We start from the raw sequence: 25,768 nt of genomic DNA, 5'->3' as shown, positions 1-25,768 counted from the left end.
TAATTACATAAGCAAACAAGAATATTATAATTCAATAGAAAATAATTCATGAGACCAGGCGCAGTGGCTCATGCCTGTAATCCCAGCACTCTGAGAGGCCAACATGGGCAGATCACTCGAGGTCAGGAGTTTGAGACCACCCTGGCCAACATGATGAAACCCAGTCTGTACTAAAAATACAAAAATTAGCCAGGCATGGTGCACAAGCCTGTACTTCCAACTACTTGGGAGGCTGAGGCAGGAGAATCCCTTGAACCCAGAAGATAGAGGTTGCAGTAAGCCAAGATCGAGATCATGCCACTATACTCCAGCATGGGCAACAGAGCAAGACTCCATCTCAAAAAGAAAAAAAAATAATAATAAAAAAAGAAAGAAAGAAAAAGAAAGAATTCATGAGCACTGATGATTAATAAAAACCATTATGTTACAACACTAATATACCATAAAAGAAATGTCACATTCATACTCAAAATAAATATTGTCTTTATTTTCATAAACTTTTATTCTGCTATATATTACATGTACTTCTTACACTGGAGGGCAACTACCATTATTAATTTAGGTGTGCTGAATAAATAAGGCTGTTCTACACATAAATCCACAGAGGAAATACATACTACAATTTGAATAGATCATATTTAACACTGAGAAATCTAAATCTTATCTCAGTCTACTGATTAGTTCATAAATATGAAAAAAATAAAATAAAATCTTACCTTGCTTAAACCTACCACCAATAGTAGCAGTTTTAGAAGATGTTAAACTTCTAATCTTTTCACAAGCCAGTGAGATGGAAAATTGCTTTTTGCATCGCCACTCTTTAATGAATGTTTGAAAAAGATTTCGGTCACTTGCTACATCAATTATGGCCAAACTTTCTGAACTGCTTGAGGCTGGAGTTAACTGTAATCCATTCTGTGACAACTGAAGTGAAAAGCTTGTGTCATTAATAGGGCTGTTGTCTTTGAACCCATTTCTCTCTGGACTTAAATCGTGGTTCTTAATATCTGAAGGTGAGCCAAGTAAATAACTTGCACCAGGTTGTAAAACAGTATTAGTTTTCCAAAGGTTTACAGATGTTTCAAGAATCCCCGGAAATGTCAGCTTACAAGCAGATGTTGGAATGGGTGTAGGAGGAATAAGACCATTATCAACTATACAGTGTTCTTTATGAGGTAAGAGGGATGAGCTTTTACCATGATTGGCATTGTTTTCTGGCACCTCAATCTTATTTTTTACTTCATTATTAGAAGAAAATGAAATTTCCTGCACTTGATTTGTCTCCAAGTTTGAAATAACTTCTTGTTCTTCATTTAACTCTGTATTTTTTCCATTCAAACTTGACAAGTTTACAGTCATTTTTAGCTTTTCATTTTCTAGAGGACTGGACACTTTATCTAAAATCATTTGCAGTCCTGGACTTAAATCAAATGATGACCCTGACCACATGAATGAATTACTTTGCCTGGTCCCAGTTAATTTTGATTTTTCAGCCCTTTCATCTTGATCTCCTCCATCTTGATCACCTTGGTGGTGCTCATCAAGTACTGGATCACTCAGTCCTAACGCTCTAGGAGATACTACAGTACAATGTTTCTCTTGTATGGGAAATATATCCACACTGTCCAAAGCTTCAACCATCTGAACAGAATCCATTTCTGAAAATATAATAGATTCATCATTGGAAAAAGTCAACTGCTGGTGGGTGTCTTGATTGTCATTTACATTTGATTTTTTAATTAGGTCTTCTTGTTGTAGACACAGAGAATCACTAAAATGGTTTGATGTTACTTTTGAAGGAAGGGTTTTTTTCGTTTCCACATCAGGTAGTTGTTCTTTTACTAGATAGTCATCACTGAAACTGTCAAATAGTAAACTATCACTCATGTTCAAACTTGTTTCAGGAACTGGAAGACATTCTCCTTCTATACCAGTGGGAGTTCTCTTTTGGGGAACCAGAGGTGTAACTGGTTTCACAGTTTCTTGTGTTTGATAAACTTGAAGGAAACTATTTAATTGGGAATCAGTAACAGAAAGTTCATTGTTTTTAAAACAAAGACCATTTTCCTCCAATAATATCGGAGAATGAAAAATTGGGCTTTCTGGAGTCAGGATCTCAACCCCATGTGAATCAGTGCTTTGTTTCATAGGACCTACAGTCTTAAGGTTCAAATGATCTATCTTTTTCACTCCTAGAGGATGCTGCTCAGCAGGAAAAGTAATGTGACACTCATTCTGAAAAGAGTTCATTGAGTTCTGTTTGACTAAGCTCTTCTGCATTATCCCTGCTGCCAGGCTGGTGTCCTCTGCTCCTAGTTTGGCACTTTCAGTTGCCATCTGTTGTATTATTTTCTCTGACAGAGAATCCAGGTAGAAACTATCTTCAAAACCACAGAGGACTAAAGCTGAGTCAGCAGCATTATTTTTAGTTTTGTTTGTTGTATAATCACCTGTTTTTTCTTGTAGTCTAGAAATATTTAGAAAATTCTCACGCTGGCCTCCTGATTTGCTAAGTGCTCCAGTTGATAGAAATACTCCACTGGGTATTTCAGTTCTGCTTATATCATCTCCTAATGCCTGAAAATCACTTGGATTATTTTCCTCTGTATTAAGCTTTATCCTTTCACAACTGACAGTAGTAACATTTAAGTCTCCATTTATATAACTACTGACTGCCTCACAGGGCATTTGTTTCTCTATTATATTTTTCTGTTGGGTAAAAGTGCTTGTCTGTTCATTAGACTGCTTTGGAGGGTATCGGTTAATAGGATGGGTGTCATGGTGTTTCACATAAACATTCTGGTTTTTTGAATCATTTTGTATCACCACTTCATTTATTTTTTCCACCTCAACAGCTTCGCCTCTGCCTTTTTCACTAACCACACTAGTGGCCTGACAGGTCCCATTTTTACTCTGAGATCCTGAGATGAAATGTTTCACAAAATTATCATTAGTTAGTGAACAACTTTGCTTTATTTGTAATGCGAATGATGTTTTGTCATCTTTTCCCACACCACTCAAATACATGTTTTTAGCAAATGGCCCTGAACTTCTACATTCTGTATTCTTTTCATCTAAGCTAAATGAGTCTTCACAAAGCATAGAATTAGACAGAGTGTGTCCCTGTAAATTGATTCTACACGCTCCAGAGACTTTCAGGGGGCTGCTGTGCCTGGATTGCTTTAGACGCTTTCTGTGTTTCCAAGACTGAAAATTTCTACTCATCTTTTCTGAACTGAAATTCAAAGGTGCCTTTTTTGTTTTCTCTGAAAAAGTTTGAACAACATTCTTAATGCTTGTTTCCCCCTCATTCTGAGAGGCTCCTGGCTTCTCTTTATTTATATCCAAAGAAGCCCGTTTTCTTGCTCTGAAAATGGAATGTCTCTGATGTTTTTGATTCCTATCCTGGAAATTAAAATTAAAGGAACTTGTATGCTCTCTACTCTTATTTAAGTCTTGCACTATATTTGGTGAATGCTTAATATAAGAATCAATAAATATTGTGTTATTTTTGTTCTTTGATGTTAATTTTTTATAAGAACTCTTAGTTTGGGATATAAATGTGTGTTCCTTTACTTCTGACTCACTATGAGTCAATGAACATGTACTAGAATATGCATATGGATTCCATTGCACTCCCATTTCAACCAAGTCCTGCTGCAGAATCATTCTGGCTTCTTCCACTATAAGGGCTGCTGCTTCCCTTTCAGTTAAACCTTTTCTGCCAGTCACCCAGATAGTTCGCATATTCCGACGTTCTTCAACTGCTTCCTCTTCCTCATCCACTGCCTTCCTGGCACTACACAAGGAGATGGGAAAAAACAGAAATGAATTCATTCATTCGTATAGCAAATATTTATTAAATATTCAACCTGAGTTGCTCTAGGAACTGAAAAATAACAATGAAGAAGAGAGAGAGAGAGAGATGTATCTGCTCTCACGGCACTTACATTCCAGCTGGGGAATTCCGAAAATAAACAACAGTTTAAAGTGCATTCTATATTAACTGGTGATAAGAGTTGTATAAGAAAGGTATAAGAAAGGAGTGGGTGGTTCTGTAGTTTTTAAACGGTATAATCAAGGAAGGCTTCAGTAAGACAGATTCTTTAAGTAGAAGCCTTTAAAAAAGTGAAGGCCATAAAACATTCATTGAAAAACATCCAGCCAGGTGCTGTAGCTCATGCCTATAATCCCAGCACTCTGGGAGGCTGAGGAAGGAGAATCACTTGAGGCCAGGAGTTCGAGACCAGCCTGGCCAACATGGTGAAACCCTGTCTCCACTAAAAATACAAAAAAATCAGCTGGGCGTGGTAGCAGGCACCTGTAATCCCAGCTGCTTGGGAGGCTGAGGCATGAGAATTGTTCAAACTTAGGAGACATTAGAGTGAGAAAAGATCGTGCCATTATATTCCAGCCTGGGCAACAGAGCAGTACCCTGTCTCATTTAAAAAAATAAAAATAAAAAAGCCTGGGCATGGTGGCTCACATCTGTAATCCTATCACTTTGGGAGGCCAAGGTGAGTGGATCACCTGAGGTCAGCAATTCAAGACCAGCCTGACCAATATGGTAAAATCCTGTCTCTATCAAAAATACAAAAATTAGGCAGATGTGGTGGCATGCGCCTGTAGTCCCTACTTGGGAGGCTGAGACAGGAGAACTGCTTGAACCCAGGAGGCAGAGGTTGCAGTCAGCCAAGATCACACCACTGCACTCCAGCCTGGGAGACAGAGCAAGACTCTGTTTCAAAAAAAAAAAAAAAGAAAGAAAACAAATCCTTCTACACAATACACAATATAAACTCTGGACAAAATATTTGAAGGGACTAGAAAATGAAAAAAGCAAGCAGAAACTGGAGGGGGATTGAGACTTGGAAGAAAGAAATGGCAGTGGGTGAATTTTCACTTTTTACCTGAAGGCAGGGCCCAGTTGGCACCCTGTAGGTTGGCTAAAAACTCAGATAAAAACCTGGAGTCCACTGACTGACAGAAGTCAGAGGAGAGCTAAAAGTAACTATATTACTTGGAAATTGAAGACAGTCAAGAATAGATAACTAGAGAAGAACAACTCCAAATTCTTCAGATAAACTTTGCCCAAATCTCTGGCTGACCTCTAAACCGTGCAAATGTGGAGAGATTCCAAGTGGCCAGTTAGAAGTCTAAACCAAGAGTCTTCAACCCCTAGCTGTAGACCAGTACCAGTCCCCGGCCTGTTAGGAACTGGGCCACATAGCAGGAGGTGAGCTGCAGGCAAGTGAGCATCGCTGCCTGAGCTCTGCCTCCTGTCAGAAGAGCTGCAGCAAACCTTGCAGTGAACTGCACATGCAAGGACTCCAGGTTGTGCACTCCTTATAAGTATCTAATTGTTTCATCCTAAAACCAAACCATCTCCACCTCCCCACTACACTTACCACCCCCTGGACTGTGGAAAAATTATCTTCCATGGGGAAGAGATATCCCATCCCTTCCCACACACATTAAGGTCTCAGACCCGGGAGTCAGGTTTAAAATGAGTGGCAGGGAAGAAACACTGAACTGGAAATTAAATTGATGCTTCCATCTAAAACAAATTGTTTAATACCTGAAAATAAAACTGGTTGTTAGTACCTGAAAGTAATAAAATACTTATAGGATCTGCCTGAGATTTCATGTAAAAGTGAGTTAAACAAAACAGTGGTAGAAAAAATAATTAAACTATTCCTTGATTTATATACTGAGTCTAGCCCATTCAATAAATGGTTATTCAGACATAAACACAGACAAAAAAAAAAAAAATCAAGGAATCTTCTTACAAATTGTTTTGAGGAACTAGCATTCCTAAGAACATTTCAGAGGAATGTATTCTAAAATGTTCTTGCCTAAAGAAAGTGTAAGATGAGCCCCAGATGTATAATGAAATCACATTAAAATTATCAAAATCCATCAAAGCAGAAAGCATTGATACCAAACTTTTGCTCATTTTTTTTTTTTTTTGAGACACAATCTTACTCTGTCACCCAGCCTGGAGTACAGTGGCACTATCAGGGTTCACTGCAGCCTCGACCTCCCAGGCTCAAGCAACCTTCCAGCCTTACAATCCCAAGTAGCAGGGACTACAAGCACATGCCATGATGCCCAGCTTTTTTTTTTTTTTAATTTTAGTAGTAATGAGATCTTGCTCTGTTGCCCAGGCTAGCCTTGAACTCCTAAGCTCAAGCAATCAGCCTCAGCCTCCCAAATTACTGGGATCACAGGTGTGATCCATCATGCCCAGCCCCACTCAGCCATTCTAGTAGGAATGTTTTTAAGTCATGTATTATTTTTTAAATATACAAAATAAAAAGTAATCCTCAAGGGGAAAAAAGTAGCCATATTTCCTTCCACTTACACCAAGTATATCATAAGATTTGAGAAAAATACTGTAATATATTATTATTTAAAAATTGACATAAGAACAGAAAAAAGAATTGACATGATTTTTTTTAAATTTAATAATCCCATGTAGGTAAAGGTATTTTCCTACCTTTTGAAAGGCAGAGCATTTTTCAGAATCACCTCCACCTCTGCAATATTTGCTCTAGCAAGGTCTGCCACTGTAAGAAAGCCAGAAGCATAGAGAACCCTGGCACTCTGAGCATTCAGTAAGGATACCCGAATCAGGTCACACAGCTCCCTCTGGATGCCAAATGTAAGACGCTTCTGAAATTGGGAAAGAAGTAGTTCCATGTTGTGCCAGCCCAGACGGTTGGAAAATACTGTAATCATCCCTAGAATATTCATAGAATATTTGTTGAATTAAAATTTTGTTTTACAGACCAATTCTCCATTTCTTTAGATGTATTTATATTTTGTTTTGTTTTTCCTGCAAAACTGTAAGGTTTAACAAGGTCCAAGGTGTAAGTTAACAAGGGAGCAGACATATATTAAGGGCCTTAACTAGTCGGACAATAAATGCACTAAGTTTTATGTCATCTCATTTATTCATCCAATGCCATCTCATTTAACCTTTTTTTTTTTTTTTTTTTTTTTTTTGAGAAGGAGTTTCGCTCTTGTTACCCAGGCTGGAGTGTAATGGCGCGATCTTGGCTCACCGCAACCTCCCCCTCCTCCTGGGTTCAGGCAATTCTCCTGCCTCAGCCTCCCGAGTAGCTGGGATCACAGGCACACGCCACCATGCCCAGCTAATTTTTTGTATTTTTAGTAGAGACGGGGTTTCACCATGTTGACCAGGATGGTCTCGATTTCTTGACCTCGTGATCCACCCACCTCAGCCTCCCAAACTGTCATTTATTGGTTTTTTTTTTGTTTTTTTAGAATAATAAGAAAAAGAATAAAGAAGAGGAAGAAAGAGAAAGAGGAAGAAGGAGAGAGAATGGGGGTATTGCTTTGCTGCCCGGGCTAGAATGCAGTCTAAATATGGGTATGCCTATAATTGTCCTTAATAATGGAGACATGAAAGAAAATGAGGGAAGAGAGTAACAAACAAGGAGCCAACCGACATTTCGTTTAAACTTCTAAGTTGATATGATGTGGTTCTGATAAGAGTGTATATTTTGTGTAAAGTGGAGAGTTCTATAAATGTTAATTATGTTTACTTGTTCCAGATCTGAGTTCAAGTCCTGGATATCGTTGTTAATTTTCTGTCTCATTGATCTGTCTAATATTTTGTTGTTGTTGTTGTTGTTGTTGTTGTTTTGAGACGGAGTTTCGCTCTTGTTACCCAGGCTGGAGTGCAATGGCGCGATCTCGGCTCACTGCAACCTCTGCCTCCTGGGTTCAGGCAATTCTCCTGCCTCAGCCTCCTGAGTAGCTGGGATTATAGGCACGCGCCACCATGCCCAGCTAATTTTTTTTGTATTTTTTTTAGTAGAGATGGGGTTTCACCATGTTGACCAGGTTGGTCTCCATCTCTCGACCTTGTGATCCACCCGCCTCGGCCTCCCAAAGTGCTGAGATTACAGGCTTGAGCCACCGCGCCCGGCTGATCTAATATTAATGTTGAAGTCTCACACTATTATTGTGTGGGAGTCTAAGTCTCTTTATAAGTCTTGTATGTCTGGGTATTCCTGTATTGGGTGCGTGTATATTTAGGACCTTTAACTCTTCTTGTTGTTGCATTGATTCTTTTATCATTATATAATGTCCTTCTTTGCTTCTTTTGATCTTTGTTGCTTTAAATACTATTTTATCAGAGGCAAAAATTGTAACTTCTGCTTTTTATTTATTTATTTTTGCTCTCTGGTTGGTTGGTGAGTCTCTCTCCATCCTTTGTTTTGAGTCTTTGTGTATCCTTGAATGTGAGATGGGCCTGGATGCAGCATACAGTTTTAGTTTTTTGTCCAAATTGCCTGTCTTTGAATTGAGGAATTTAGTCAATTTAAATTTAGAATTAATAATGATATATGTGAGTTTAATACTGTCATTTAATATTAGCTGGCTATTTTGCCCATTAGTTGATGTAAATTCTTCATTGTATTGATGTTCTGTACTTTTTGGTATTTTTTAGAAAGGCTGATACTGTTTGTTCCTTTCTATGTGTAGTGGTTCTTTCAGAAGCTCTTGTAAAGCAGGCCTGGTGATGATGAATTCTCTGAGTGCTTGCTTGTTCGCAAAAAACTTTATTTTACCTTCACTTATGAAGCTTAGTTTGGCTGGATGTGAAATTCTTGGTTGAAAGTTCTTTTCTTTAAGAATGTTGAATATTGGTCCCCACTCTCTTCTGGCTTGTAGGGTTTCTGCTGAGAGATCTGCTGTAAGTCTGAAAGGCTTCCCTTTGTGGGTAACCTGACCTTTCTCTCTGGCTGCCCTTAGTATTTTCTCCTTCATTTCAACCCTGGTGAATCTGACGATTATGTGCCTTGGAGTTGCTCTTCTTGAGGAATATCTTTGTGGTGTTCTCTGTATTACCTGGAGTTGAATATTATCCTGCCTTACTAAGTTGGGAAAATTTTCCTGAATAATATCCTGAAGCATATTTTCCAGCTTGGATTCATTCTCTTCGTCACATTCAGGTACACCTATCAAGCGTAGATTAGGTCTTTTCACATAGTCCCATATTTCTTGGAGACTTTGCTCATTCCTTTTTATCCTTTTTTCTCTAATCTTGTCTTCTTGTTTTATTTCATTGAGTTGGTCTTCGACCTCTGATATCCCTTCTTCTGCTTGATCAATTCGGCTGTTAAAACGTGTGCATACTTCACGTAGTTCTCGTATTGTGTTTTTCAGTTCCATCAATTCACTTATTTTCCTCTCTAAATTTTGTATTCTTGTTGACATTTCGTCAAACCTTTTTTCAAAGTTCTTAGTTTCTTTAGATTGTGTTTGAACAAGTTCTCTTAATTCACAGAAGTTTCTTATTATCCACGTTTTGAAACCTGCTTCTGTAATTGGAACCCACTCGTTCTCCATCAAGCCTTGTTTGGTTGCTGATGAGGAACTGGGATCCCCTGCTGAGGGAGAGGCGTTCTGATCTTGGGTATTCTCAGCCTTTTTTGGCTGTTTTCTTCCCTTCGTTGTAGATTTATCCATCTGTGGTCTTTATAATTACCGTCTTTGTAATTGGGTTTCTGAGTGGACGTCCAACTTCTTGATTCTCAGCGCCGAAATCTGAGCAACCCACTGCGCTGACCAAATCAGCGGCGTTAAGATTGATGGTGCTTTTCTGACTCTGCACCAAGAACCGATGCTCCGAGGCGCCGGCAAAACCGCCTCGCCGGTCACAAGAGTCGCGCTGGCGACCCGTGGGGCTCCTCCGCTGGGAATCTCCTGGTGCGTGAGCAACAAGAATTCATGTGAAGGTGTGGCGTCCTCTCGTTCTTTGCGTTTTCAGTGGGAGCTACAATCCCGAGCTGCTAGTGATCAGCCATCTTGGATCTCTCTCCCTGTCATTTATTCTTAATCCTGAAGTTAACAAAAGAAAACTGAGGCAGAGCACAAACCAAGAAGCCCTCACCCTAATTCATTCCTCTCAATCTCTCTCTTAAGCAAAAGAGAACTCTTAAAAACCTGTAAGTGACTCTTTCCACCTAGAGGAAAACAAGAGAGTTGGTTTAAATATTCAATTGCTGAGAGAACTATAAAGAGTGGAGTTCCCACCTGCACCTTCTTCAAAGAAACGTTGCTGATTGCCAGTAACCAGTTACATTTAAAAAAAAAAAAAAACTCAAGCCTGTAATCCCAGCACTTTGGGAGGCCGAGGCGGGTGGATCACGAGGTCGAGAGATCGAGACCATCCTGGTCAACATGGTGAAACCCCGTCTCTACTAAAAATACAAAAAATTAGCTGGGCATGGTGGCTCGTGCCTGTAATCCCAGCTACTCAGGAGGCTGAGGCAGGAGAATTGCCTGAACCCGGGAGGCGGAGGTTGCGGTGAGCCGAGATCGCGCCATTGCACTCCAGCCTGGGTAACAAGAGCGTAACTCTGCCTCAAAAAAAAAAAAAAAAAAAAAAAAAAAAAAAGGTTGTTGAGCTCAATAGCTGTACCGTCTTGGGATAAAGAAACCAAAACAAGTACCATTTCATAAAGAAAGACACTTCTCTATGAGAACATAAACCCCTAGAGGCGGTCTTTCATCTTTGCTGCCAGTACGTCTGAGTCCCTCCCTTCTTACCACTCCCTCTTTTCATCTTCCCGGAAGTGCTCCCTCATAAGCACACATCTTCACAATGAAACCTCTTACACATACAAATGCACACACCCTCTTGTAGCCCATAGTTTCCTGAAGTTAACACTTCAGGAAGGGCTTGTAAGGATTCCTTAGTAAAATCACATTCAGAATTTCTCTGCTTGCTTAGGGTTTAATACATTAAGGCAGACCAGTGGTTCTTTAGATCATTTTTAGAACAGTCAGATAGGAGTTCAGAAATCCCTCTCCATCTTCCATCCTTCTCCTCAACAACATGTGTTAATCAATACCTTAATGAGGAAGGGGAGAACACAGAGAACTCTATTTCTATTTCTTCTTGCAACAGGAAAATGAAAAGAAAAAGAAAAAGGAAAAGAAAACAGAAAGGAGAAGGATAGTCAGCAGGTTCAGCTAATTACCAATCCTCTGTAACATGGTACTGAGCCCTGAGGAACCACAGTTTGATTTTTTTTTTTTTTTTCTGAAATGGAGTTTCAACTCTTGTTGCCCAGGCTGGAGTGCAATGCCAAGATCTTGGCTCACAGCGACCTCTGCCTCCCAGCTTCAAGCAATTCTCCTGCCTCAGCATCCCAAACAGCTGGGATTACAGGCATGCACTACCACGCATGGCTAATTTTGTATTTTTAGTAGAGATGGGTTTCTCCATGTTGGTCAGGCTGGTCTCGAACTCCTGACCTCAAGTGATCTGCCTGCTTCGGCCTCCCAAAGTGCTGGGATTATAGGCATGAGCCACCTGGCCCAGCCAGTTTTGAATTTTCTGATGATGACAAGAACTGTACACAATTATAGCACTTTTTTTTTTATTTTTTATTTTTTGAGACGGAGTTTCGCTCTTGTTACCCAGGCTGGAGTGCAATGGCGCGATCTCGGCTCACCGCAACCTCCGCCTCCTGGGCTCAGGCAATTCTCCTGCCTCAGCCTCCTGAGTAGCTGGGATTACAGGCACGCGCCACCACGCCCAGCTAGTTTTTTTTTTTTGTATTTTTAGTAGAGACAGGGTTTCACCATGTTGACCAGGATGGTCTCGATCTCTCGACCTCATGATCTACCCACCTCGGCCTCCCAAAGTGCTGGGATTACAGGCTTGAGCCACCGCGCCCGGCCTATAGCACTTTTAAAGAGGCCTACAGCCAGGCTCTGTGGCTCGCGCCTATAATCCCAGCACTTTGGAAGGCCAAGGTGGGCTGCTCACCTAAGGTCAGGAGTTCAAGACCAGCCAACATGGTGAAATCCCATCTCTACTAAAAATACAAAATTAGCCAGGCATGGAGGCACACACCTGTAATCCTAGCTACACAGGAGGTTGAAGCAGGAGAATCTCTTGAACTCAGGAGGCAGAGGTTGCAGTGAGCCAAGATCATACCATTGCACTCCAGCCTGGGTGACAGAACAAGCCTCTGTTTCAAAAAAATAAATATATTTAAAAAAAAAAAAAAAAAAAAAAAAAAAAGAGGCTTACAATAAAATGGAATTTGAAAAAATAAGTAATCTTGACTTCAAATCACAGTCTTAAATAAATGTGAAACCCTTTGTTTAACTGACCTGCATAAACAGCAGCCGACTGTTGCAAAGATTGAATCTGCCCACGATTGCATCCATATTTTTGAATAATTTTCCTTAAGGGAACTTCACTGATTAAATCTAATAGCACAAGACTGGTGAAAAACCTGGGAATAAATCACCAAAAACATGGTAAGAGATCATTTATGTCTACTAGGAGATACTGTGTGTTGCAAAACGACTAAGAACCTGAAAGGCAATAGAGAGCTTATATAATACATTCTGGTAAGATTGTTAATTGAAAATAGGTTTGGGCCGGGCGCGGTGGCTCAAGCCTGTAATCCCAGCACTTTGGGAGGCCGAGACGGGTGGATCACGAGGTCAAGAGATCGAGACCATCCCAGTCAACATAGTGAAACCCCGTCTCTACTAAAAATACAAAAAATTAGCTGGGCATGGTGGCACGTGCCTGTAATCCCAGCTACTCAGGAGGTTGAGGCAGGAGAATTGCCTGAACCCAGGAGGCGGAGGTTGCGGTGAGCCGAGATCGTGCCATTGCACTCCAGCCTGGGTAACGAGAGCGAAACTCCATCTCAAAAAAAAAAAAAAAAAAAAAAAAAAAAAAAGAAAATAGGTTTAGTGCACAAAGACTGAGATCAATGCTTGCAAAACAAGTTTTGACATGCATTAGCAGTAAAGTAAAAAAATAATGTCTATATAACAAAAAGTTGCCCATATTTAATACTGCTAATACCAAGAAATGACACTTGGTTCAAGAAAGGTGATGGCGCAAAAATTTAAAAGATAACTTGATATACAGTTACATGTATATCATTACTTCAGTAAGATGACAGAATCTAAATACAGCATCCAATTCTGATTTAAAAAACAACAGTAGTGCTGAGCACAGTGGCTCACACCTGTAATCCCAGCACTTTGGGAGGCCCAGGCCGGCAGATCACCTGAGGTCAGGAGTTTGAGACCAACCTGGCCAACATGGAGAAACCGTCTCTACTAAAAATATAAAAAAATTAGCTGGGTGTTGTGGCAGTCCCTGTAATCCCAGCTGCTTGGGAGGCTGAGGCAGAATTGCTTAAACCCCGGGAGTTGGAAGTTGCAGTGAGCCGAGATTGCGCCATTGCACTCTAGCCTGGGCTACAGAGCTGAACTCTGTCTCCAAAAAAAAAAAAAAAGTAGCAAAAGTAATCCAAGCATATAAATCCTTATAAAATTTATACTTAACCATGTCGTAAATAATATACTAGAGATTAATTTTTTTTAAGAAAAATAATTTCATTATATTTCTTTTTTTTTTTTTTTGAAACGGAGTCTGACTCTGTCACCAAGCTGGAGGGCAGTGGCACAATCTCCATTCACTGCAACCTCCCCCTCCCAAATTCAAGGGATTCCCCTGCCTCTGACTGTGATTACGGCTGTGATTACAGGCGCATACCACCACGCCCAGCTACTTATTATTGTATTTTAGTAAAGAGGGGGTTTCACCATGTTGGCCAGGATGGTCTCTATCTTCTGACCTTGTGATCCGCCCACCTTGGCCTCCCAAAGAGCTGAGATTATAGGCGTGAGCCACTGCGCCCATCCCACCTCACCCCACCCACCCCACCTTTTTTTTTGAAACAGATTCTCACTCTGTTTCCCAGGCTGGAGTGCAGTGGCGCAGTATCAGCTCACTGCAACCTCCACCTCCACGGTTCAAGTAATTCTCCCACCTCAGCCTCCAAGTACCCGGGATTACAGGTGTGTGCTACCAAGCACAGCTAATTTTTGTATTTTCAGTAGAGACAGGGTTTTACCATATTGGCCAAGCTAATCTCGAACTCCTGACCTCAAGTGATCTGCCCACCTTGGCCTCCCAAAGTGTTGGGATTATAGGCATGAGCCATTGCACCCAACCAATTTCACTGCATTTCAAAGAAGTGGCAATTCATCAAAGTAGCTAACAGCCTGTACAATATCTCCATCTGAATCTTTTAATTAGCTCTTCTTCCCTACTGGTAATGCATCACTTCTAAGCATGGTACAAAGCATAAACCCAAGGGAAGTCACAGTAAGTTGGTGGTTCTTCTGAGCCATACCTTCTTTACAAAAGAGAACTAAATATTCTACTTTAAAAGATAAGATTTTTGTATGTAACAGCTGCTAAACTATAAGTTGCAGAAACTAAAATACCAATAACTTCAGAAAATACAGAAAACTGAAAAATCTTATACTCTGCCAAAATTTTGAATTTATTGACAATGAAAGTGACTACAATAGGCATCTACTACATGCAAGACACTGTTAAATACCAGAGAGCCAAGATATCTTGACCTTTACCTTTTATGGATGGCCATTTGTCGGTGCTGTCTCTCAGTTCTGGCTACTACTTTTCCTTTCACACAGCGAGCCAAGAACCCCTCTTCAACTCCCACTAGCTCTGCTACCCTTTTCATAGAAGTTGGCAACTTCTCCCATAAACAGAAAAATCGATACCAATCAATAGTAGTCCAATCCTCAAACACAGGCGTAACCTAAAAGGAAGAAGTATTATTCATTAACTAAAACTATTCCATTAAAAAAAAATTATACACAAACTTCACATTAAAGACAAAAGCCAGGCATGACGGTATGTGCCTATAGTCCTAGCTACTCAGGAGGCTGAAATGGGAAGATCACTTGAACCCAAAAGTTTGAGGCTGCAGTGAGCTGGCCCAACTGACTAGGTGAGACTCTGTCTCTAAAAAAATGAAAAATAAAATAAATAAAATGGCTATGCCCTAAGTGCACGCAAAAAAATAAAAAATAAAAATAAAAATAAATAAATAAATAAAATGGCCAGGTGTTAACGGTTCATGCCTGTAATCCCAACACTTCAGGAGGCCAAGGCAGGAGGATTGCTTGAGCCTAGGAGTTTGAGGCTGCAGTAAGCTATGACTGTGCCACTGCACTCCAGCCTGGGCAATAGCACAAGACTTCATCTTTAAAAAATTACAATAAAATGAAATTACTTAAAAGACAAAGGCCTCAGGATTTATAAAAATGTCTAACTATGATAATACCTCATTCATATGGAAACATCATTTATTCAAGAACAATGCACTGCCAGGAGAAATGGAAAAGAGATCACTAAGGATACAAACTGGATTTTATAGAACCCAAGTCTTTTTTTCTTTTCTTTTTTTTTTTTTTGAGACAAGGTCTTGTTCTGTCATCCAGGCTGGGATCACAGTTCACTGCAGCCTTAACCTCCTGTGCTCAAGCAATCCTCCCACCTCAGCCTCCCAAGTAGCTGGCACTACAAGGTGAGTGCCACCACATTTGCCTAAATTTTTAATTTTTTTGGAGAAATGGGGTTTTATTCTGTTGCCCAGATTGGTCTCAGATTCCTGGCCTCAAGCAATTCTTCTGCCTCAGCCTCTTAGTGTTGGGATTAGAGGCGTCAGCCACTGCGCCTGGCCAGAACCTAAGTTTTTAATCATAGACACTTCTAATACGAACATTCCAACTGTAGGGACATCCTAAGTATTCTGAGTAATTTTCAAGAAAGAATCAATAACATAGAGGACAGAAAGGAGGAAAGAATCAATATTCAGAGTTGATGTATTATCCAAAATGTCAATACTCAACAAAAATTATGAAACATAAGAAATAGGAATGTGTGTCCCAAACACAGGGGGAAAAGCAGGCAAAATAAATCAAAAGAAATACCTTTGAGAGGGTCCAGCCATTGAAATAAGTAAAGACTTCAAAGCAAACATTATAAATATGATCAAAAAAATCAAAAAAACAAAAACTATGCTTGAAGTAAAAGGCAGGATGACAATGTCTCATTAAGTAGACAACACAATAAGGAGAAAATTATTTTTACAAGAACTGGCTGAGCGGGTGGCTCACACCTGTAATCCTAGCACTTTGGGAGGCCAAGGTGGGTGGCTCACCAGAGGTCAGGAGTTCAAGACCAGCCTGGCCATCATCGTGAAACCCCATCTTTATATATATATAAAAAATACAAAAAAATACAAAAACTTAGCCAGGAATGATGGCACATGCCTGTGGTCCCAGCTACTTGGTAGGCTGAGGTGGGAAGACGGCTTGAACCCAGAAAGTTGAGGCTGCAGTGAGTCATAATTGTGTCACTGCACTCTTGCCTGGGCAACAGAGCAAGATCCTGTCTCAAAAAAAAACTGCAATAACTAAAATGGAGTTTACTATGTTGCCCAGGATGGTCTTGAACTCTTGAACTCAAGCAATGCTCCTGCCTTGGCCTCCCAAAGTGCTAGGATTAAAGGTGTGAGCCACCAAACCTGGACCTAAAATCGATAATTCACTAGCGAGATCAACAGTATATCCAAGCTGGCATAAGACAGAATCAGCAAACATGAAGACAGATTAATAAAGACTATGCAAACTGACAGACGGGTAGGAGAAAGGAGAAAAAATGGAATATGAGAAACACTAAGTGTACCAACATATGCACAATGAGTACCAGGAGAATATAGAAAGAAAAAGGAAAAATGTTTGAAGAAATTATGGCTAAAAGTATTCCAAATTTGATGGAAAACATTTATCGACATTTCCAAGAAACTCGGTGAACTCCAAGCAGGATAAATACTAAGAGATCCACGCAAAGACGCATCAGTCAAAACATTAAAACTGAAGAAAAAAATCTTGAAAGCAGTAAGAAAAAGTCATCACATATGAGAGACACCTGATAAGATTAAGAGCTAATTTCTCACCAGAAACAAGAAGGCCAGAGAAAACAGTGAGATGACATATTCAAACTGCTCAAAGAAAAAAAAATTCTGTCAACTAAACATTGTTTTTTTTTTGAAACACGGTCTGGCTCTGTCACCCTGGCTGGAGTGCAGTGGCACAATCTCAGCTCACTGCAACCTCTGCCTCCTGGGCTGAAGCCATTTTCCCACCTCAGCCTCCCAGGTAGCCGGGACTATAAGTATTGCTGCATACCACCACACCCAGCTAATTTTTTTATTTTTCTGGTAAAGATGGAGTATCACCATGTTGCTGGTCTCAAACTTCTAGGCTCAAGCAATCTACCTGCCTCAGCCTCCCAAAGTGGTGGGACTGCAGGCATGAGCTACCACGCCCAGCCTCAACTAAGAATCTTATAAAAAGGAGAGTCATTTTCAAAAATTGTAACAGAAACATTTCCAGATAAACAAAATCTGACTAGCCTGGCCAACATGGTGAAACCCTGTGTCCACTTAAAATACAAAAAAAATTGGGCCGAGCACGGTGGCTCAAGCCTGTAATCCCAGTACTTTGGGAGGCTGAGGAGGGTGGATCACAAGGTCGAGAGATCGAGACCATCCTGGTCAACATGGTGAAACCCCGCCTCTACTAAAGATACAAAAAATTAGCTGGGCATGGTGGCGCGTGCCTGTAATCCCAGCTACTCAGGAGGCTGAGGCAGGAGAATTGCTTGAACCCAGGAGGCGGAGGTTGCGGTGAGCCGAGATCGCGCCATTGCACTCCAGCCTGGGTAACAAGAGCAGAACTCCGTCTCAAAAATATATATATATACACAAAAAAAATTAGCCAGGAGTGGTGGCACACACCTATAATCCCAGCTACTCGGCAGCGAGGCAGGAGAATTGCTTGAACCCAGGAGGTGGAGGTTGCAATGAGCAGGGATTGCACCACTGCACTCCAGCCTGACAACAGAGTGAGACTCTGCCTCAAAAAAAAGGAAAGGGGAAGGGGAAGGGGTAGGGGAAGGGGAAGGGGAAGGGGAAGGGGAAGGGAAGGGGAAGAGAAGGGAAAGGAGAAAGGGGAAAGGGGAAAGGAAGGGAGGGGAGAGGAGAGGAAGGGAGGGGAGGGGATGGGAGAAGAGAAGAGAGAAAGAGAAAGAGAAAGAAAGAAATGCTAAAGAAAGCTCTTCAGGTTCAAAGAAACTCACCCAAAACCATATTTTAATTCCAAACAAAAAAATCAAAGAGAATCAACAAAGGGAATTATGTGGGTATATATAAAAACAGTATCATTACATATTACTCTTTTCTTCTCCTGACTGATTTAAAAAGCAACTTTTAAAACAATATGCATATAATTGTAATATATTAGGTTTTTTTGTTTGTTTGTTTGAGACAAGGTCTTACTCTGTTGCCCAGGCTGGAGTACAGTGGTGCAATCTCAGCTCACTGCAACCTCCACCTCCCAGGTTCAAGTAATTCTCATACCTCAGCCTCCTGAGTAGCTAGAATTACAGGTATGTGCCACCACACTTGGCTCATTTTTATGTTTTAAGTAGAGATGGGAGTTTTAACATGATGGCCAGACTGGTCTCAAACTCCTGACCTCAAGTGGTCCACCTGCCTCAGCATACCAAAGTGCTGGGATTACAGGCATGAGTCACCATGCCCTGCCAATATACATGTAACTGTATTGTTGGGCCTATAAAATATAAAAATTACAATATATTTGTCAGTATCAGTCCACAGGAGGCAGGTAGAAGCAAAGATGTACTGGACTAAGTAAACAACAAGAGATGGGATCTCAAATACATAGAAATAAATGAAGAAAAAAACACAACAGTAAATAAAAATGTTAATGAACCAAACTCTGTAAACGTGTATTTGCTCTCCTTCTCTCACTTTCTCTAAAAATACTAAATTACATAAAATACTAATTATAACAACACAGGTTTGTAACACATAATGATGTAACAGTGGCACAAAGGTTATTCAAAATAGAATATTTCTATATCTCACTGCAATTAAGTTAGTATAAATTTTAAACTGTACCTGATAATACCTTGAGTAACCACTAAAAAAAAGGCCAAAAAATAGAGAAAATTGTGAAAATTTAAAATGTCATAGTCTTGTGCTGCATAATGACATTTTAGTCAATGACAAACTGCATATGATAGTAGTCCCATAAGATTATAATGGAGCTGAAAAATTAAAATTGCCTAGTGACATCATAGTCATCAAAACGTCTATTATGTTACATTACACTTATCCTTGTATTACAACTGCCTACAGTATTCAGTAGAGTAACATGCCAAACAAGTTTGTAGCCTAGAAGCAGTAAGGTTATACCATATATCCTAGATGTACAGCCCGCTATACCATCTAGATTTTATAAGTACAGTCTACAATATTCACACAACAACAAAAGTGCCTAACTATGCAATTCTCAGAATGTTTACCTGTCCTTAATTCATGACTATACTAGAAAATATTCCCTTTATTCAAAAAAGCAGTAAAAGAGGTAAAGGGGAACAAATTCTCTGACAATATCAGACTATAGTTGAAAACTTCAGTACCTGACTTTCAACAATGAATAGAACTACTAAGAAAATCAAAAGGAAATAGAAGACTAAGGTAACACTCTTAAGTCAATTAGATCAAAGAGACATCTATAGAACTCCACCAAACCACAGCAGAATGTATAGTTGTCTCTTGTTACCTGTGGGGGACTGGTTCCAGGACCTCCTGCAGATAACAAAATCCGTGATTTTATTTTTAAAATCATTTTATATCATTTACAAGATGCTCGAGTCTCTGATATAAAATGATAGTATCTGTATATAACCTATGCACATGCTGCCACATCTAGAGTAATCATCTAGAGTAATTATAATACCTAATACCAGGTAAATACTATGTAAATAGTTAATATACTGTATTGTTTAGGGAATAGTGACAAAAAAAAAAAACTGTAAGTTCAGTACAGAAAATATTTTTTTGAGACTAAGTCTCAATGTGTCACCCAGGCTGGAGTACAAAGTGTGGTCTCACTGCAACCTCCGCCTCCCGGTTCAGACAATTCTCCTGCCTCAGCCTCCTGAGTAGCTGGGATTATGGGCAAGTGTCACCATGCCTGGGATTACAGGCATGAGCTACTGCATCTAGCCCAGAAAATATTGTCGATCTGTGATAGGTTGAATCCACAGACACAGAACATACAGATAACAAAGGGCTGACTACACATTCTTCTTGAGCTCACATCAAATAATCTCCAGGAGAGACCAAATACTAGGCACTAAAACAAGCCTTAATAAATGTCAAAGGATTGAAATGCAAAGTATATTTTCTGACAACAATAAAAATAGAAAGCATGAAAAAAAATTTTTAATGTGGAAATTTTAAAACACATGATTAAATAACAATGGGTCAAAGAAGTAATCACAATAGAATTTGAAAAGTACCTTGAAATGAACAGAAATGACAAATGAAAACATATGCCAAAACTTAATAGGATATAGTGAAAATAGTACTATGAAGGAAAGTTATAGTTTTACATTTCTATATTTAAAAAAAAGACCTCAAGTCAAAATCCTCATCTTCCAATAGAATGGCACAGTAAACCTAAAGCAAGAAGAAAATAATAAATAGCAGAAATGTATGAAATAAAGAGTAAAAAACTGTAGAGAAAATCAATTAAGCAAAAACAGACAAGAATGAAGAGAGAACAAAATGAAAAATATTTAGCTGGACTGATTAAGAAATAATGTGAGAAGATTCAAATTACTAAAATCAAGAATAAAAGAGAAACCATCATCCTTACATACATAAAAAGGATTATAAGGAAATACTATGAACAACTAAATGCCAACAAATTAGATAATCTACATGGACTATTTCCTGGAAATATGCAAACTACCCAAAACCATTCAAGAAAAAATAGAAACTCTGAATAGTTATAACAAGTAAAGAGATTAAATTAATCATCAAAACATTTACTCCAAAGAAAAGCCCAGGCCCAGATGGCTTGACTGGTGAAATCTACAAAACAGTTAAATAACAATTAATAGCAATCTTTAACAAATTATTCAAACAAACAAACAGAAGAGGAAGAAATACATCCTAATTCATATTGTGAAGTTAGTATTACTCCAAAACCACACAAAGACATCATGAGAAAAGAGAACTACAGGTCAATGCATCTTATAAATATAGATGAAACATCTGCAATGATTCTCAATAAAATACTAGCAAACCAAATCCAGCAACATAAAAAAGAATTATACAACCTGATCAAGTCAGATACTCCCTTTTGGGATTAAAGTATTTACCCAGTGCCTATATCCCCATTGCATCTTGGGAGTAATTTAGTTTCTTTTATTTCACAGGCTCATAGGTGGAAAGGACTAGCTTGTCTCAGATAAGGCTTTGGACTTTTGAGTTAATGATGGAATGTGTTAAGACTTTGGGGGACCATTGAGAAGGGATGATTGTATTTTGGAATATGAGAAGGTCATGAGATTTAGGGGCCCACAGGTAGACTTATATAGTTTAGATATGTGTCCCCACCGAATTTCATGTTGAAATGTAATCCCCAATGCTGGAGATGGGGCCTGGTTGCAGGTGATTGGATCATGAGGATGGGTTTCTAATGGTTTCACACCATCCGCCTTGGTGCGGCCGTTGCAATAATGACTTCTCAAGATTTGGTTGTTTAAACGTGTGTGGCACCTCCCACCTCTCTCTCTCTCTCTTCCTGTTGCGCCAGCCACATAACATGTGCCTGCTTCCCCTTCACCTTCTGCCATCACTGGAAGCTTTCTGAGGCTTCCCCAGAAGAAGCCACTGTGCTTCCTGTACAACCTGCAGAATCATGAGTCAATTAAACCTCTTTTCTTTATAAATTACCGAGTCTCCCAGTATTTCTTTATAGCAGTGTGAGAATGGACTAATACAGTAAGCCAACAAGAATAGCTATGAACATTGAAAAAGGAAAGTGATGAAGAGAAACTTGCTGTACCAGAAAGTTTTTAATGAAAACAGAGATACTGGCACAAAAATCAGTAAAACTGGACTTTTGTCAGGCTAAGAAGTGAAACAGAAATATATACAATAACAACTGGAAATTAGAAATATATCCAAATACAAATGGAAATTAATACAGAAGATAAAAGTTGCCATCTTGAGTCATTATGTAAATTAACCATTTAATAAATGATGCTGAGATTACATATAGCCATTTTGAAAAAAAACATTAAACTGAAGAACCATATACCAGAATACACTCCAAATGAAGCAGAGCTCAAATGGGAGACCACAACTATACAATTACTTGAAGAAAATGTGGGTGAATTCCTTGATAATCTCAGAGCAAAAAAAGTTCTCACTAATTCAAAAATCCATAAATTCAACTGTATTTTTTTTTAAATGTGAGATAAAACATACAATAAGCAAAGACAAAAGAAAAGTGAAAAACCAAGAGGAAAATCCTTCTACTTATACCACAAAGCACCAATCTCCCTAACATATATAAAAAGTTTAAAACTTAAAAAAAAAATACAACAGAAAAATGAGCAAAAGACATGGACAATTCACTGGAGAGGGAAGTGAGGGGCCCTATACCCATCAGCAATCACCCCCCATTTTCATCTAACCTCCTCATACTCCCCCCCAGCCCTGGGTAACTACTAATGCACTAAATGTGCTTTTTGTTTCTATAGACTGTCATTCTGCACATTTTATATAAATGAGGAAAATGTCCAAATTTACTCATAATGTAAAAAATGTAAATTAAAACTACACTCAAAAATACAAAAGCTTAACAATATACTCTCTACTTGTGAGGCCTTGAAAAACAATTACTCTCATATATCACTGGTAAAACTGGAAAATAATACAAACTCTACAGGGGTCAACTTTGCAAAACCAAAACCACTTATGGTTTTACATTTTACCCAGCAACTGCACTTCCAGAAGTCTTTCCTAAAGAGATACCTCCATAAAAACTAAACACTGTGTGTACCACGTTATTTACTGCAGCATCATTTGCCACAACAAAATATTGAAAACAATCCAAATGTCCATCAATAGGGAACTGATAGCATAAACAATGATACATCCACCTACACAACAGAATTGTAGAGCTATGAAAAAGAATAAAAAATGAATTGATATGAAGTGATTTCCAAAACATACTGTTAAGAAAAAAAAAGGTATAGAAGACTGTACACAGCATGCTACCTGCTGTATAAAAAAGTGAAGAATATGCTTGATAATTTTTGTAGCCAGGCGCAGTGGCTCATACCTGTAATCCCAGCACTTTGGGAGGCCGAGGCAGGTGGATCATGAGGTCAGGAGTTCAAGACGAGACTGGCCAACATGGTGAAACCCTGTCTCTGCTAAAAAATATAAAGATTAGCTAGGCATGGTGGCTCATGCCTGTAATCCCAGCTACTTGGGAGGCTGAGGTAGAAGAATTGCTTTAACTGGGACCAGGGAGGCAGAGGTTGTACAGTGAGCCGAGATCATGCCACTGCCCTCCAGTCTGGGCTACAGAGCAAGACTCCATCACAAAAAAAAAAAAAAAAAAAAAGGGAAGAAGAGAAAACATACATTAAAAAAATGAATGAAAATAGTCATCTCTGAAAGGTGGGTGGAAAGACATGCAAGGGATGGATATAGGAGTCAGACTTCTCTGATTATTCCTGTTGATATAGTTCTGACTTTTGAATCACAGAAATGCTTTATATATTTAAAACATAAAATAACACATGCAAACACAAAATGTTTTGTCTAACCTAAAACATAATTGCCAATGAGCTAGGGGTCAAGGCCTTTTGAGCATGAGTTTGTTGACTGGAATTTACCATGGCTTTCTTAGTCAAACCATAACCACAATACATTGTCTAAGAAATCCAGTTTCTGTTTTGTAATGTGAAGTTAGAAATTAAAGATAATCATTGGCTGGGTGTGATGGCTCACACCTGTAATCCCAGCACTTTGGGAGGCCAAGGCAGGTGGATCACTTAAAGTCAGGACTTTGAGACCAGCCCGGCCAACATGGTAAAACCCCATCTCTACTAAAAATACAAAAATTAGTCAGGTGTGGTGGCATGCACCTGTAGTCCTAGCTACTTGGGAGACTGAGGAACAAGAATCACTTGAACCTGGGAGGCAGAGGTGGCAATGAGACAAGGTTGTGCCACTGCACTCCAGCATGGGTGACAGAATGAGACTCTACCCCCCCACAAAAAAAAAGAAAGAAAAGAAATTAAAGATAATTGCAAAATAAACTTTGGGCAGTATCCTTTTGTTTTCTTCCCTGTCTAGATTCCTGTAACTTTTTCTCAGAGCTTTCAGTTATCTCACTCATTTTTGTTGGTTTTTAAGACACGAGGTCTCTTGCTGTCACCACGGCTGAAGTATGGTGGCGTGATCATAGCTCACTATAACCCAGAACTCCTGGGCTGAAGTGATTCTCTTGCCTATGCCTCTCTGAGTAGCTGGGACTACTGACATGCACCACCACACAACTAATTTTTAATTTTTTAGGGTAGAGACAGATTCTTATTCTGTTGCCCAGGCTGTTCTCAAACTCCTGGCCTCAGGTGATCCTTCTGCCTCAGCCTAATTTTCTCAGAAGCAAACTGGCATGAACAAGTTTGGGAACACAACTAACTCCTGAAGGGCATCCAACTTGAACTGTGAGAGAAGTAAACAAGACCACTAATCACAAGCATTCAGCGTACGAACAGTGCCAAGAGTCTACATGTTTTAAAGAGGAGACAGGAATAGTTAGGGAATTTGGCAAATGACTTACATAATGTTTATGGGAAAATTTACTAGAAATAATAGATAATGTTGACTATCAGCCCTAAGGTGAGTATTGTTATCTCCATTTTACAAGTAAGAAAATGGAATCTTAAGAGAGGTTAAGTACTTAATCGAGGTTGTACAATTACTAAGAGATGAGGCTGAAAGCTGAACTAAGGCAGTCTGACCCTAGAGCCCACAATCAGCTGCTGTATAATAAATGAGACTTATTTTTTTTTTTTTTTTTGAGACGGAGTTTCGCTCTTGTTACCCAGGCTGGAGTGCAATGGCTTAATCTCGGCTCACCGCAACCTCCGCCTCCTGGGTTCAGGCAATTCTCCTGCCTCAGCCTCCTGAGTAGCTTGGATTACAGGCATGTGCCACCATGCCCAGCTACTTTTTTATATTTTTAGTAGAGACGGGGTTTCACCATGTTGACCAAGATGGTCTCGATCTCTTGACCTTGTGATCCACCAGCCTCGGCCTCCCAAAGTGCTGGGATTACAGGCTTGAGCCACCGCGCCCGGCCTAAATGAGACTTATTTTTAAGGCCATGATAGATGACTGGTGAGACCTGCTTTGACATTCCTCCCAGCTGCATTCTTGGGCACAGACCTTTGAGCCTATTATCACCGACGTATTATACGTGTTTGTAAGAAAAGAAAATTGACAGTCTAGACATATCCCCTGTGCTTACTACTTAGTGTCTTTTACTGAAACACATTTCCTGATAAGCCCCCTTTATTCTAATGAGAATTTCAATTGTACTCACCTCCCTCTCTCCCTTGCTTATCAAAATGCATGCATCTGCTCTTAACTGACAAAATTAATGATTTCTGATCAGGTTCTTGCCAAAGAATATGACCTCAAACACTATCCAATTTTTATCAAAATCTCTGTTATACAAAATAGTATTCATAGAGCATTCTAGTCTAATTTAAACAAACTTTTAAAATTACTTATTGCATTTATTATAGAGATTTTTACCAACAATGTTAAGTTGCAAAATATAATTATAGGACTAAATTTCTCTTATGCAGGGAAATGCAATGTTTTTCCTAAACTTGTTTTTTATTTTATCTTACGAATATTAAGACTAATCAAGCTTCCCTCTTTCTTTTAGT

General features: G+C 39.4%; 1 protein-coding gene across 7 annotated transcripts in view; it reads right to left on the bottom strand.

The window, feature by feature from the left end:
• The window catches only part of POLQ (DNA polymerase theta), a 103,626-nt gene that overhangs the window by 44,423 nt on the left and 33,435 nt on the right, over positions 1-25,768 (bottom strand). For all 7 annotated transcript variants that reach the window (XM_074404282.1, XM_074404279.1, XM_074404285.1 and 4 more), the window contains 4 exons: positions 14,461-14,654; positions 12,166-12,290; positions 6,500-6,743; positions 717-3,799 (listed from right to left, as the gene is read on the bottom strand). In XM_074404282.1, the coding sequence (XP_074260383.1) occupies positions 717-3,799; positions 6,500-6,743; positions 12,166-12,290; positions 14,461-14,654 (3,646 nt within the window). The remainder of the gene's footprint in view (positions 1-716; positions 3,800-6,499; positions 6,744-12,165; positions 12,291-14,460; positions 14,655-25,768) is intronic.

Source organism: Saimiri boliviensis, chromosome 8, assembly GCF_048565385.1.
Source record: "Saimiri boliviensis isolate mSaiBol1 chromosome 8, mSaiBol1.pri, whole genome shotgun sequence".
Classification (NCBI taxonomy): domain Eukaryota; kingdom Metazoa; phylum Chordata; class Mammalia; order Primates; family Cebidae; genus Saimiri; species Saimiri boliviensis.
This window is presented reverse-complemented; position numbering and strand designations above follow the sequence as displayed.